Raw genomic sequence first — 16,334 nt, 5'->3', positions numbered from 1 at the left:
CCAGTTTGTTGTTCATGTAGGATGGTATCCATCTTTCTTTTCATTCTGTCAGGAGGACTGCTGCTAATACTTTTCCTGTGGTCGATAGAAGTGTTACTCCCCTCCAATTTGAACAATTGTTTAGATCACCTTTCTTTAATAACTTGATTATGATTCCAAGGGTCCATTCTTCCAGCACTTTCTCCTCCATCCATATTTTGTTGCCCAGCGAACAGATGGCTGATTCCACATCTACTTGGTAAATTAAGTTGGTTAGAATTTAAGTTTAATAATTGTTCTTTATCTCAAGTAAAACTGTGAATTTTAATTGGTTGGGACAAGCCAGGTATTTATTGAGCAAGGAAGCAGAACATGCCACAGAAAATTTAACTTACATAATGCTTGTCCATTTCACTTTGGTCTCTAGTGCTTGATTCTGTGAAATCATGATTAGAATGTGTGTGAAAATTACTTCACTGTGACAATTCAGTTGCAATTAATGTTTTAACACACTGTTAGTTAAAAAACAACAAACCAAGTAGGAAGAAAAATTGATTGGACAGTCAGATAATATAGATTTTTAATAGACTCCTTCCCATCTAAAGATACTATAATTTGTCATTTTTAATAGTCATATTTTAATCTGTCCCAGAGATTTTACAGAAAACTCTATTAGGTCACCTAGTACAGTGCTTCCCAGAGTGTGAGCCATGGCTCCTTTGGGGAGCCACAAAGAATTCATTGGGGAGCCACAAATGTTTGGGAAAAGATTAATTGACATGCCTGCTTTTGTTTTTCTAATTAAGAGATTGTTAACCTAGGCCTAAAAATCACCTGCATCTTATCTATGGGTTTGTGTCTTATGAAGCTGCTTCTGCTGGACTGTGAGCCTCTTTTTGCCCTCCATTCCTGTTGGGGACAATGTTCAACAGGAAGACTCTTAGCTGTAAAGGCCCTGCTGGAGCAGAGGGCAAAAACAGGCTTCCACTGCTGTCGGCAACTGCATCAAAACATATGGATGCGGGGAAGGAGCTGAGGGATAGACAGAGGCGTCTCATCTTCCTCATGGAATGATTTTTACCAAGTTCTAAACCTATATGTAGCAAACGTTTGGCAGAAGATCATGGTTTTAATAACGTTAAACAGAAGTGGATGAAAAGTAGACAATACAGTGATAATGACATGATGTTTTGGTTTTGTGTCTCAGTATTACTGTAGAAAGTCTACAGCCACAATGTGGTGTTTGTTTTTATGCATTAATGAATGAAAGTGTGAGGCCAGGGAAACTAGAGACATTTAGCAACCAAACACCTGGAATTTGTAAGTGAGAGCTGCCACTTGTTTTCCTTCAGAAACGAACAGAATTAAAGTGCCAAACAAAACGTCATGTCTAAAGAAGCAACTGTTCCTCAAAAAGCCTTAGAAACATCTTATGGTGAGGCCATGCAAAATGCAAACAATCACACATGAGTGGCAAGATCTGTCTACTTCCAGCAGGTCATTAGTGGGCTACATATGTAGGGCTGTACATTGATGAGGTAGCAGCCGTGACAGGATAGAATAGCATGGTTGCAACATGAGTTTAGAAAGTGGTACCAGCAGCAATTTGGACAAGCTGTGTGATTCATCATAAACTTTGGTATTAAAGAAGTTGCAACCTGAAGTACACGAGGCCCTCAATGTTGTTGTTAAAATTAATTTTATAAAATTTTGGGTAGTGAATACACGTGATTTTAGTACAACGTGTGAAATGATGGGCTCTGACCTACTCTCAGCTTTTGTTTCACAGTGAAGACTGGGTGTAGTCATGTATGAAAGTTTTACAACGTGTCTTTAAATTGCAAGACAAAATCAGAATTTTACTCTTCTGGAAAACAGATTTTGCAGATTGTGTAATGTGGACTTCTTGATTATATTAACTTATGTGGTAGACATATTTGGCAAATTGAATGCACTGAACTTGAACTGTTAAGGTAGAAAGACAAATGTACTAGGTACAAAAGAGAAAATCAGGGAATTCGTGAAGAAGCTTTGTCTTTGGAGATGTCACACTGAAAAGAGAGTTACCGAGTTGTTTCCAGTGAAACCATTTCTTAAAAGAGTGAAAGTGAGCAAAATACTATCAAAGATCATTTGTCTGGATTGTATTCCTCTTTGTTGAATATGTTCCTGGAGTTGAACATGAATCAATAGACATCGATTGCATTTAAAACTTATTCTGTAAGGGAGCTATGGTCCTAAAATGTTTGTGACGCGTGAGTCTGGTACATCTCGCTACCAATGCAGAAATAAATCTTTTGTCTGCATCTCTATCTGTTCCTCTATCCACAGGGTAGATATGAGCATATTATAACCTTTAGACCTCTTCTGTTTTCAGATATTCCGTTATCACACCTCTACTTTAATTTCTTTCTGCTTTACTTCATCATTTTCTTAATTTATAATATCCAGTCTAGATGGCTATTTTTTTCTGATCACCTGCTTCCTAATTGCATTGTAAATATTGCTTTTGACTATATTTGTTTTGTTATTCCATAGAGATCATCTGTCCCACACTTATGTTATCTTTCTTTTTTATACCATCTATTACCTGTAAAACTATCCTCCATCATGATAATGTTTAATTTTCTGTCTTTTTTTCAATTGATGGCTTTGCTGAGGATAGTACATTTGAATAATGTTGCTAATGCTGTGTCACTCTAACACTAAAATCATAAGTATCATTGAAGTATTGCTAAAATAAAACCTATTTTTTCCATTATAAGGTTTTAAACTTTTGAAATTTTAGTAATCTTACCCATTGTTCTTGCTGGTATTTCTTTCGCATCTTCTATAACAGTATGTGCTCAAGCAAGAGGAGTTCTTGTGCTTTATCACAACTTTAAAATGTCCCTCGAGTGATGCTTAATCTTCATCTTCTATGCATCTTAAAGTTCAGCTTTACTCTGAAAAATGCCTCTGTAAAAAATAGCACCTTCTTACTCAAAAGATCTGTTCCTAGTGTGTCCTTTTATTACTGGTGGTGATGCGTAAGAAGGAACGACTCCTACTTGAACTACAGATTCCAGGTTGAGTTTGAAGGGCTGGCAGTTAGAAAAAACATAATTGTATTTGTAAAGTGAGCAATTTGCATTGGAAATCATTGTGAGACTTGTGACTTTTCAAGGTAAAACTTCACTTGCCATGGTTTTGTTCAGTTTATGTAATAACTATTTAATGTTACTGTATAATAACTTTTAACCATTTTGTGGCTAGAATCCAAATTTAGTTAAACTGGAAAATAAAGCAAATGGGGGTTGCAAATATGATTCATCATTACAAGGGAATCACTATTAGCAATCTTAAATGGGATGGGGATAAGCTTCACCTGTTTAAACTACTAGTGCCTCAAATGAGGATACAGATATTTTGGGAGATCCACAAGTAATTCAGGTATTTTGAATGCTAATCTGCCTCTGAATTGCTGTGCACAGCCATGCTGCATTAACTACGCCAATCTGTTAAATAACAGATTCCTAGCTTCACTAGAAGACAACTTTGACATAAAAATTGGAGACTAACCAGAAGATGCCCTATCTTTGGATCTGCTTCTACGTGGTACTGCATGAGGGTGTGAACATATTGATATTTGGAACTGGTCAGCTCAGGCTATTTTGAATTCAGAATAGTAAAGAATGGGGGGGTAAGTGGGGACTTTCAGAATACAGCAATACTGGGTATTTGATTTCAGGAAAGCAACATTGAGAAATTAAGGTTTCTAGAAAATTCTTATGGAACCTTTTTGAAATGGGTAGGGTGGCCCCAGGGCTTCTGTCCCACTAAGTGCACCTACGAGGGCTCAGGGCTTTAGCTGAAGCGGAGTGAAGTCTTGAGCCCCCGGCAGGCGTCTCCTGTGGGACTGAAGCCTCAAGCTCCAGCAGGCATCTCCTGCAAAGCTGAAGCCCAGAGCCCCAGGAAGCACACCCTGCAGGGATGAAGCCCCAAGACCCCCCCTCCCTGCAGGGCAGAAGTCCCAGTCTCAGCAGGTGCACCCTTGCTATCGAATTTCTGAAGGTTTTAATATGTGGCTTAGAGAGTCAGTAAGTTTGGCCACCCCTGCTATATAGCTTCTAAACCAGAGATCAGCAACCTTTGGCCTGCGGCCCACCAGGATAAGCCCCCTAGTGGGCCGGGCCGGTTTGTCTACCTGCTGTGTCTGCAAGTTCGGCCGATCGCAGCTCCCACTGGCCACAGTTCTTCGCTCCAGGCCAATGGGGGCTGCAGAAAGCAGTGGCCAACGCATACCTCGGCCCGCGGCACTTCCAGCAGCTCCCATTGGCTGGAAACGGCAAACCGCGAAGACTGGGAGTTGAGGGGCTCCGTGCCTGTGAATGTCCAGGTAAACAAAACGTCCCGACCCGCCAGCAGCTTACACTATCGGACCAGGAGCCAAAGTTTGCCAACCTCTGAAATATAGGATCGGCTTATGAAAGAGTCATACAGTTCTTGCAATTTTTACCTAACCATCTTGGGAGGGCAGGGGTTGGCTTATAAACGAACGGGCTAATGAACAAGTATATACGGTAGCTTGATTTTATCAAAGCTTTTGATACGGTCTTCCACAGTATTATTGCCAGCAAGTTAAAAAAGTGTGGATTCGATGAGTGTACTATAAGGTGGATAGAAAGCTGGCCAGATCATCGGGCTCCACGGGTTGTGATCAACAACTTGATGTCTAGTTGGCAGTCGGTATCAAGCGGAGTATCCCAGGGGTCGATCCTGGGGCCGATTTTGTTCAACATCTTCATTCATTATCTGGATGATGGGATAGATTGCACCCTCAGCAAATTCATGGATGATACTAAGCTGGGGGGAGAGGTAGATACGCTGGAGGGTAGGGATAGGATCCAGAGTGACCTAGACAAATTGGAGGATTGGGCCAAAAGAAATCTGATGAGGTTCAGCAAGGACAAGTGCACAATCCTAGATTTAGGATGGAAGAATCCCATGCAGTGCTACAGGCTGGGGACTGACCGACTGGCTAAGCAGCAGTTCTGCAAAAAAGGACCTCGGGATTACAATGGATGAGAAGCTGGATATGAGTCAACAATGTGTCCTTTTTGCCAAGAAGGCTAACGGCATATTGGGCTGCATTAGTAGGAGCATTACCAGCAGATTGAGGGGTGTGATTTATTCCCCTCTATTCTGCACTGGTAAGGCCACATCTGGAGTATTGTGTCCAGTTTTGGGCCCCCTGCTACAGAGAGGATGTGGATATATTGGAGAGAGTCCAACGGACGGCAACTAAAATGATTAGGGGGCTGGGCACACGACTTATGAGGAGAGGCTGAGAGAACTGGGCTTATTTAGTTTGCAGAAGAGAAGAGTGAGGGGGGGATTTGAAACAGCCTTCAATTACCTGAAGTGGGATTCCAAAGAGGATGGAGCTCGGCTGTTCTCAGTGGTGGCAGATGACAGAACAAGAAGCAATGGTCTCAAGTTGCAGTGTGGGATATTAGGAAAAACTATTTCACTGAGAGGGTGGTGAAGCACTGGAATGGGTTACCTAGGGAGGTGGTGGAATCTCCATCCTTAGAGGTTTTAAGGCCTGGCTTGACAAAGCCCTGGCTGGGATGATTTAGTTGGGGTTGGCCCTGCTTTGAGCAGGGGGTTGAACCAGATGACCACCTGAGGTCTCTTCCAACCCTAATCGTCTATGATTCTACTAGAGATTAGGCTTTTGCAGCATAGAGAAAAGTAATAAGAGACAAGAGCCTTCGGGCTCTTGGATTATAACAGTGAGCTAATATTTAAAATACTGTGAAAGAAAATGTAAAGGCATTTTGATGGGAAATCCTGTTTGTTTATACAACACTTAGTAAAGTTGGCACTACTTCATTACAAGTAACAAATAATACCTCAAATTTTAGATGACAAAATTGTTGGAAGAACTGAGAGAGGCTAAAGAGAGGCAAAGTCCTGAGATGAAACATTTTTTGTGTCTAGAAAGGAAAATCAAGAATATGGAGATCAGACATGAACAAAGAGAACAAGAACTTCAGCAGGTAAAATAGAGCATCTCTATACTTACCTCCTGTGTATTTTGACAGAATTTGTACAAATTATTGCAGACCATACTGCAGGGATTAAATACATTTTGACCAATTACATGATAAACCAAAGTCGTTGTCCTTTTTTGTGCCCGCTGGTGCATATAAATGTGCATGCAATCCTGTACCCACAGTTATTATACAGGGGCAATTAAAATAACTTGTACATTGGGTCTCAGATAAATACTTAGAAATCCAAAGTGACAGTAGTTGTAGGTGCCAAATTGCAATATGTGGGCACAAACAGGAACACTAGGTTTAGAAAATGAGGACTGGTGTGTTTATAGACTAGACTCGACTTAATATTGACCGAGTTGAGTCTGAGATCCCAAACAGAACTCAACAACGTAAGTTATTTGCTCAATTCTAAACATTACTCAAACAGGAAAAAACTTGCAAAATACTTCCCATATGCTCCTTGTACTTTCACAAAAAATCCCCATAGACTTTCTTTACTACCTTTATCCCAAATCCACAAAAAAGCTAATTAAAAATAGTAGACAATTGTATAATCCAGTGGTTGTTTGGTGAGCTGGATTTTTTTCCTTCTTATAGTGTTGCTTTTCTTTTACTGTATAAACAAAAAAAATCCTTGCAGTAAATATTGAGTCAGATTGTTTATTTCAATGGAGTTACACCAAAAAAGAATTTGGCCCTATGGCCTAGATAGCAAGGCAGTAAGGAACTACCAGTGAAGTCAAAGCATAAACGCTTCCAGATCACTTGTACCTGAATTAAGGTTTCTTTTTAAAACCTAACGTACAGCCATATATAATTTCAACTAGGTAAAGTAATTTCTCAGTGATTCCTGTACCTCCTTTTATAGAAGGATCTAGCCTCTGTGTTCTTAGTAATCTTTATAAGGATCATTTTGTATCCAAAGAATTACTTCTACTTTGTTCTGTATAGGTTCTTTTATTTCCCTTGTCACTTTTGCATCTTAGTGCTTTTCAGTAGTGCATTAAGCAGTATGATTAGTATCTGTCACATGTGGTTCATTCTTTCTCATATGCTCTCCCAGGGAGAGGATTATATGTGTAATGAAGTTTGGTTTGGTTTGGGGAATATTTTTTGGTAAATGGAGAAGGCAAAGTTGAAATGTACCTTGTACTTGGAGTAGAAGGTGGTGAGGTTTATATTGGTTTTTAGTTCTTCTGGGCATTGTTCCATAATCTTGGACTGGCCCCCAAGAAAGCCCTGTCTGCTGCAGAGACAAGCTTTACCCTGGTGGTAGAAAGTTCCATTGTGCCAGAGAAAGTGGAACTGTCCACTCAGATTCCTTTAAAGAAGAAAGTTGTTATATCCTATCAAATATGTAAGACCTGATGGCGGAGCAATTTATTTCTTCATTAGCATGAATGTGAATGCCCTATTTCTATTCCTGCGCTATTGGTTTTAAAAAGTCAAAACAGCAAATTAACGTAACACATTTGTTTTCTTCTTCCCCTCTCTCATGTCCCCACCCATTCACCTCTACAACCTCAGATAGTGAGTAACTTCCCTTTTTTTTTCAACTCTAGAAAGTTCCTCAATTCAGATACAAGTGGGGGCAGGTAGGATTTATGCTTTGACTTGATTGGCAGTTCCTTGCTGTCTGGACCACAGGGCCAAATCCTTTATAGGTGTAACACCACTGAAATAAACAATCTGACTCAATATTTATTGTGAGGATTTTTTTTGTACAGTAAAAGAGGAGCAACACTCTAAGGCCACGTCCAGACTAGGGTATTAAAATCGATTTTAGATACGCAACTTCAGCTACGTTAATAACGTAGCTGAAGTCGAATTTCTAAAATCGAGGTACTCACCTGTCCAGACGGCGCGGCATCGATGTCCGCGGCTCTCCATGTCGATTCCGGAACTCCGTTCGGGTTGATGGAGTTCCGGAATCGATGTAAGCGCGCTCGGGGATTGATACATCGCGTCCAGATTAGACGTGATATATCGATCCCCGAGCAAGCGATTTTAACCCGCCGATGCCGCGGGTTAGTCTGGACGTGGGCTCTGAAACACCAATCACTGTTAAGTAATTTTCCTTTTGCTGAGGAGTTGTGGGGCTTGTTTGTGTTCATTTTATTCTGTTTTTAATTTTTGCTTATTTCCCAATTTACAAATTTAATCCTCTGCAATGGGACTCCTACGAATCAGTACAAATATATACATAAAATAAAAAAGGGACAGTCTAATGTATTGAATGTTAAGAAGCATCGGCGTCCTGGTCCATGACTAGGGCTCTTAGGGTGCGTCTATATCAGTGGTTCCCAAATTTGTTTCACCACTTATGCAGGGAAAGCCCCTGGTGGGCCGGGCTGGTTTGTTTACCTGCCACGTCCGCAGGTTCAGCCGATCGTGGCTCCCAGTGGCCGTGGTTCGCTGCTCCAGGCCAATGGGATCTGCTGGAAGCGACGGCCAGTATATCCCTCGGCCTGTGCCGCTTCTAGTGGCTCCCATTGGCCTGGAGCAGTGAACTGCGGCCACTGGGAGCCACAATCAGCCAAACCTGCGGACGCGGGAGGTAAACAAACCTGCCTGGCCTGCCAGGGGCTTTCCCTGCACAAGCGGCGGAACAAGTTTGGGAACCACTGGTCTGTATGATAAGCAGCAGCCCACAACAGCAAGTCTTAGAGCCCGAGTCTGCGGACTGGGCTCACACCACAACGCTAAAAATAGCTGTGCAAATGTTTGGGTTTCTGAAACCCAGCTCCCATTCCTAATCTTCAGAACCTGAGGAGTCTGAACTTCTTACTGTAATATGAGCCCCGTGAGCCTGAATCTGTAGTTCTGGGCTCTGAGACTCATTGCCGTGGGCTGCTGCTTTCCATGTAGATTTACCCTTCAGCGCTACAGTAATACATATAAATAGTGAAAATAACTGGCAATTTATATCTTGTTATTACAGAGGATTGAAATTGTCTTTGCTTATACAGCACATTCCAAATAAAATATTCTGTTTGGAATAGACATTACATTTTCAGAATGGAATATGGATTTTTATTTCCTTTGACAGTAACATGTTTAAATTAGCTTGTTGGAATTTGGTGAGATTAGGAGTGAAAACTCATTCAGACCCATATCTGCAACAGCCTCAGGGCAGTGTCACTATAGGCTATTTTTGGTTCATTTATAGAGTTCATTACGCAGTTTTTAAAAGTATAGCAATAGCACAGGGTCTCTGTACCATAAAGAGAATCCGGATTTGGTCTGTCTTTGTTGCAGACTATTACTAATTCAATTAATGTGTATTTATATAGCAAATTTTGTAAAAGGCTCAGAAAGGCCTGATATATTCAAAAGTGTTAAATATTTGTCATAAAGTCTTAAGTGCTCAAACTTTTTATTGAATCCTTTGGAAAAAATAAATTAATCTCTTGTGAGGCTTCTTTAATCTGAACTGGGTATTAACCCCCCTTCCTCTCCCCACTAATGTCTAAAGGAATTTATTGCTACTATCAAAAGTACATTTTCCAGTGTTCAGAACAAATATTTCCATATAATAATTAGCAGTGGGCTTTGGGATTTAACATCAGAAACTTAATTAAAAATACAATAGTATGTATTTTTGTAAAGAGACTGTCTCAGCTAAGGAACAATGTCCGGTGAACTGATGACTGGAAATCAATATACTTCTTGTTAACCAACTTATCGTTTACAGATAGTGCAACAAACACGGCATGTTGCTGAAGTGCAGCAAACCCAGGAAGTTAAGAAGTGGAAAAAACTTGCCCAATTAAAGAATCAAGAGCTGGAGAAGTTTCAAGTGGAATTAGATTCAATATTAGATGTTTTACGGGAATTGCAGAAACAAGGGGTTGTTATTCCAGTACCTGTTTCAAGTGGATTCAGTTTACCAGAAAGATATTGGAAGACATGACTGGGTAAAAACTGATCAGAGAAATAGAATTTTAACCTAGACAGCTGTGAATATAAAACAATCACTGGTGTAATCCTTACAAGTTCAGATACTTTTCATAAATTCATCTGAAGTTTCACTCATCTAAAGGCAAGTTTTTACTGAACAATTGATTGATCATATTGTCTTGTAATTTCTTAATAATAAATGATCTTGTATGTAAAAAAAAATTAGGAATTTTGAGCCAGATGATTTTCGCCCCCCATAAACTGAATTGTTAAGAAATTTGCATTTCGTATTCTTCCAACAACCTGTGGAACATTACTGAATACTTTTGAGAGAAGATGTACAATTCTGTTTCATATAGCATAACTGATTGCTCAGTTGTATTTTCCTATGTCAGATCTATGAAACTCTCATTAATGTGGTCTATTTTATTACAATAATTAGGGCACACAATCCTGTTTACATCTTTCTAACACTTTTCTCTCTTCTCATCTTTTCACCCAATACTCTTTTCTTTCCTCCCTTCCCTTTTTGGCCCCTAAACATCTCCAAATGTTTGGAGGACTAGGTCAGGTTCTTTTTATGACAACAATGACCCCAGACTTAAGCCTGGTCTACAATTAAAATTTAGAAGGACGCGGGGGGTATGGACAAAATTCACACCCCTCAGTGCCATAGTTAAGACAAACTAGTCCCTGGTCTAGACGCAGCTAGGTTGATAGATGAATTCTTTGGTCAAACTGGCTAGGGGAGGTGCATTACCTACATCCTACAGAAAAACTCCTTCTGTTGGTATAGGAAACGTCTGTGCTATGGCGTAGCTGCAGCAGTTCCGCTGTAGTACTCCTAGTATAGACGTAATCTTAGAAAACTATTTTCTTGAGTTTTGAGATATTTCTTACAAAGCCATGCCATTCATACTAATGCTCTATTTAGTATAATCATTGGTATTTGATTGCTGACTGAATGATGCTAGCAGTTAGTTTACAGGTCTACAGCAGCACATATATTAGCTATAGATCTGTGCCTTTTTGGAGGGACCATGAAAGAAGACATGTTTTCATCAGTAAATTATGTGCTCACACGAGTGAGTGTGCGTGATTTAAATAAAAAGTAGTTATGTACCAATTTGTATCATGTAAGTTCCTGTTAAAATGCACTTGAGTGCCCATAATTGATTTGCAGTGCAATATTTGCTCATAGTTATGCTATATATTTTATATATACATGAAAAAATACACACACTGTATGTAAGGGCTAGCCTGCATGAACAGTTAGACTGTAGCAGGCTGGGGTGTGAAGCTCCCGGCCACTAGCCTGTCATGGTCTGATTAACCATGTTGTCCCTGCTGCTGTATATTAACAGTTCGTTAGAATGCTTTGATCTGGTCCTTTTTGAAATGCGACTAGCTCAAAGTGCTCTAACAGGCTGCTAGAATGTAGAACAGGGTCCACAAGAACAGGTAGTGTGAGGAATATTCCCCAGCTGGCTGCAGTCTTGTGGGTCATTTAGACAATCCCTAAGTGTTTGTACGTGATATCTGTATGTAAAACAGTAGTGAGAGTGATAAAGTTGGGATTAATGCAATCATTATTTTGGATTTCTCATTCAGATATTTTCCAAAACTCCATAAAGCTTAATTTTCATTAAAAAGGATGATTTTGTCCAAGAATAATCTGGAAGTGTTAATATATAGTCATAAATTATGTAAATAGGACTATAAAGCTTTGTATATAAAATGTCAATCATTAGTAAATATGTTGTATTTTCATAATGTACAAGCTCTTGTGATTTGTTTGCAAATGCAAAAGTTTAAAAAAAAAAAAAGAAACCAACGTTTCTTTTTCAAGTAGTGTCCCTATGAGTGCTCCATTGTAGGTGTGCTTGCATACCTGCACTGCTGATTGGAGAACATCAGTTGCAATGTCCATTAGGCTGGCACATGGGCTGTCTCTCCTCATGCTGCGCCACAAGGCTAGTCAACACACCCAGGCTAACCCTTAGTTCTTTCTCAACCACCCTTGGCTAGAGACAGAGCCATTAGCAGTCCATTAAGATTATTGTTCTCTTGTTTTACATACTTATATTTAGCCTCCTATTTAAGTTATAGTTGTATTTTTTTTCTTCGTCTTTTGTATTTTACCCTGCTTTTTTCCCCCTCAATGGGGTATGCCCAGTTTGCCAGGTTTCAAGAAGTGCCACCACCTGTACAGAGGCAATCCTGGTTGCAGGTAAACATTCTCAGGGCATTCGCTGCCTTGGGGAAGGCCACATACAGTAGAAGTGTAGTCTTTGCCAACAACTCCGGCCAAGATTCCATGAAGGCAAAGAGCTCTGCCAGAAGAGGCATCAATCTGGCCCCAGTTGCCTGGTAGACATGAGTCTTCATAACCTTCTACATCTAAGGGATGTGGGTTGAAGAAACAGACTGCAGACCCCTCTCTCAAATCATCTGAAAGGAGAATGGGAAGTCCCCCTACTTAACCCTGAGAGAGCCATATGCGATCGCCATCTCGTTTGGTATCTCGCTGGCTCCAAGACCATCTAACTCTGGCAACGATGCCTCATGAAGACCAGTGGGTACTGGTTCCACTAACAGACTTACGGACCCAATGGACATGGGTACCAAGTCTTTGGTACCGAAGGACAAGTGTTAACACTCTAAAAAGTCTATACAAGTCCACTTCACCATCAACAGCTCACATGGTACCTGAAAGATAGGTGCAGACCAAGATCACCATCTCCATCCTCCTTCCCTCAATCCCTACACCACTAGTGACACTGGGACAATTGGTGCCAGTGGAATCCCGCCATTCCAGAGACCTCTGCATGTCAGGTGCACCCGAGTCCCCACCTCTCAATACCAAGACCTCTGCATTGAGCTTCTACAGCCATGGGAAGTATTCCCACTACCATGCCATGTTATGCCCCTTCCCTCTGCTCTCTAGTGAAGGTTTAGACAGCGAGCCAGTAGAGGTAGTGTCACAATAGTCCTCCCAAGCTCCATATGGTGCTCACTACCAACGGAGTCCAAGGATATACCCACAGATGGTCCCTCCACCACCACCAGCTTGGTACGGCCACCCATAGGTTCCACCACCGGCCTCTCTGCCATCCCAATGGCAATTTTGGGATCTTTTGTGCACCGACAGCATGCCTCTCAAGCTTTGAGCCTCACTCAAGAACCATCCAAGCACACCCCCTCAGCCACAGCATGCAGGATTTTGGAACCACCTCAAGAGATAGAGGAACAGGAAGCCGGTACTGAGGAGAAATGACATTGAGGACCATATCCTCTTCTCGAGACAAAGCCATCTTTGGCAGACAACTTTAGTCTTTTCCAGAAGCTGGCAAAAAGGGTTGCAGACATCCTCCAGATACTATTGAAGGAAGTCAAGGATGCCCACCATCGGCTGTTTGACATCCTCCACTCTTCTTCGTCCTCAATTATTGCCCGCCTGATTATTGAAGCCATCTCGGACCTGGCAAAGACCATGTGGCAAACCCTGACATCAGTGGCACCAACCTGCGAGTGGACAAAAAATACTATATACCCACCAAGGAATCTGAATTTCCTGTTTTCCCATCCATTTCAATTCCCTTGTGGTGGATGCCATCAACTATCGTGGCCAGCAACACCAGTCAAGGGCTACACTCTGATAGGGATTAGAAGTGCCTTGATCTTTTTGGCAGAAAAGCATACTTGGCCACTCTACAGTTCCATATCATCAACTACCAAGCCCTCACAGCGAAATACGATAACATAAATTACTCTAAACTGAATGACTTTATTGAAAAGTTGCCAGAGGCACATCACAAGTCTGTTAAGGCCATTATCCAAGAGGGTCAATTAGTGGCAAAGACATTGCTGAAATCTGCCCTCAGCATGGCCGCCATGGCGGCTATGTCCATCACCGCAGCCGTGCTGATGCAACGAGCTTCATGGCTTCATTTTTTGGGTTTCCCAAAAGGGGTGCAGTCTACCATTGAGGACTTTCCCTTTGAGGGCACAAAGCTCTTTGTCGAGAAGACTGATGCCTCCCTTGAAGTCAAGATTATACCTAAGTTCTCTGAGGCCTTGTCTACGCTACAGAGTTTTGTTGACACAAGTTATGCTGACAAAACCCAGTGCATCATGGGTGTGAGCTCAATGTCCCATGATGCAGTTTTTCCATCCCATCATTCCCTGGGCTTCCAACTGGATTTCATGGCATTTTTCAGCAACCCCTGTTTACTGTGTGCCCACCATCTCTGTCTGGAGGATGGATCCTGCACTGCTCTCTACTGTTTGTAGTCAGTGTTATGAACACATCTGATCATGCGATATATTATGAGCCCCTACTCTGAACAGGAATCAGAGTTGTCTGACCCGCTGTGTGCTATGGAAAGAAAAACACCAGATTAATTTTGGCATTCACAGAGCAGCTGAACATGGACCATCACTTTTGAGCTCAGGAAACAAGCACTGAGTCATGGGATCACATCGTTATACTTCTCTGGAATGATGAGCAGTGGCCACAGAACTTTTGGATGCGGAAAACCATGTTCCTAGAACTGTGTGCGGAGCTTGCCCCAGTAGTGCAGCGCAAGGACACCAAAATGAGAGCTCCATATGGTGATCACTGTGTGGAAACTGGTAACTCCAAACTGCCACCTCAGTAGTGAATCAGTGTGGAGTCGGGAAGTCCACTGTTGCCGCTGCATTAATGCAAGTGTGAAGAGCCATTAATCACATGCTGCTATGAAGGTCTGTGACTCTTAGCAATATGCATGAAATACTGGATGGCGTTATGACAATGGTATTCCCTAATTGTGGTGGGGCAATAGATGGCGCACACATCCTGATTTTGACTCCGGACCATCTTGCGATGGAGTACATCAGTAAAAAGGGGTATTTCTCTATGGTGTTATAGATGCCTGTGGATCACTGTGGCAGTTTCACTAACATCAATGTGGGGTGGCCTGGGAAAGTGCATGACGCACACATCTTCCTGAACACTGACCTATACAGAAAGCTACAAGGAGGGACTTTAATTCCAGACCAGAAGATTCCAATGGGGGAATGGTGAAATGCCCATCATGATGCTAGGAGACCATTACTCCCATGGCTCATGAAGCCTTACACAGGAAACCTGGACAGCAGCAAGAAGCGCTTCCACAATAGGCTGAGCAGGTGCAGGATGACCGTAGAATGTACCTTTGGCAGCTTAAAAGCGCGCTGGCACTGCCTTTATGGCAGATTAGAATTAAATGATGACAATATTCCCATAGTCACAGCAGCCTGCTGTAAGGGTGAAAAGCTTTTCCCCTAGGGGGAGTGCTGAGACAGATCGCCTGGCAGCTGATTTTGAGCAGCCAGATACCAGGGCTGTTAGAGGGGCACAAGAGGTTGCTATTCGAATTAGGGAGGCTTTGAGGCACTATTTTGGGAATAAGCTCCAATAATATGTCTTTCTATACAGCACTCTGCTATACTTTAACATGCTGCCTGGCATGAAAATGTTGATGATTCCTGACCATGATTTGTGCTCAGCAGATGATCAAATTGCCACTGTGTATTAATTCCAACAGCAACTACCGTGTGTAGGAGACAATTAAAGACTGGTTATCTTTCAGAGAGTGTGTTTTTATTAAATACCAATTAACAATACACACAAAATGCTTTGTGGGAAGGGAAATAACAATGAAGGGCAGCGCTGTCTGTAAGTCCAACTATCATTTTGGAAGCTGTCGGAAGTGGGGGAGTGAACAGGGTACTGAGATGTTCTGGGAAGTTGCAAGGAATGTGTGGGAGGAGTTTGGGGAGGGCATGGAAAGCTGTTCTGTATTGGCTGCAGTGCAGGAAGAGCAAACGTGTTCTGCCTGGAGCATGATTAGGGACTTCAACATCTCTGTTTGCTCTAAATTTTTCTCTCTCCATGTCCTGTGTTTTTGTTTTTTGGCCTCTGAGGATTGGAGCACCTCTCAAAACATGTTCTCCTTGCACCTCCTTGGTTGCTTCCTTATCTGGTGGAGGCGCTCCAGTGGTGTGTAGGAAGTTCCCCTGAAGGCAACATCTGCAGAAGCACAAACAAATAGAAGCATGATTATTAGTGCACGCACAGCATTGAATAGTATTGAATCATTATAGTAAAATGCAGCTTTTAAACAATACGAATCAGTTTCTCATTGTCCCTTGTTAAGTACACAGCTAAGTGAACGCCCTAAGCATGGCGAGTTTGGCCTGGGGGGAGGGAGTGGCGCTCAAGATGGGGCAAAAGATCCCGGTGTTTTTTTTAAGGGTATCAGCGCAGGTGACTAGGGCCGATATTGTGAATTCTGCCACCATTTTCCACAGGCAGGGGGTCACTGAAGCTGTTATCTCACTCCTGAGGGTAAGCAAGGGAGCATTTCCTGCATGCATGCAGCT

The 16,334-nt window shown here is 41.9% G+C and overlaps 1 protein-coding gene across 9 annotated transcripts in view; it reads left to right on the top strand.

Moving 5' to 3' along the window:
- The window catches only part of CEP162 (centrosomal protein 162), a 97,274-nt gene extending 81,735 nt beyond the window's left edge, over positions 1-15,539 (top strand). For 5 of the 9 annotated variants that reach the window (XM_030555849.1, XM_030555846.1, XM_030555845.1 and 2 more), the window contains 2 exons: positions 5,889-6,023; positions 9,721-15,539. In XM_030555849.1, coding sequence (XP_030411709.1) covers positions 5,889-6,023; positions 9,721-9,939 — 354 coding nt within the window. In that variant the 3' untranslated portion in view covers positions 9,940-15,539. Of the gene's footprint in view, positions 1-5,888; positions 6,024-9,720 lie in introns of those variants that run through there. The other 4 variants (XM_030555850.1, XM_030555851.1, XM_030555847.1 and 1 more) reach the window with 3 other exon arrangements.
- Positions 15,540-16,334: the final 795 nt, after the last annotated feature.

The sequence above is a fragment of the Gopherus evgoodei genome, chromosome 3 (assembly GCF_007399415.2).
Source record: "Gopherus evgoodei ecotype Sinaloan lineage chromosome 3, rGopEvg1_v1.p, whole genome shotgun sequence".
NCBI lineage: Eukaryota > Metazoa > Chordata > Testudines > Testudinidae > Gopherus > Gopherus evgoodei.
The sequence above is the reverse complement of the archived record's forward strand: the minus strand, read 5'-3'. Positions and strand labels throughout refer to the sequence as shown.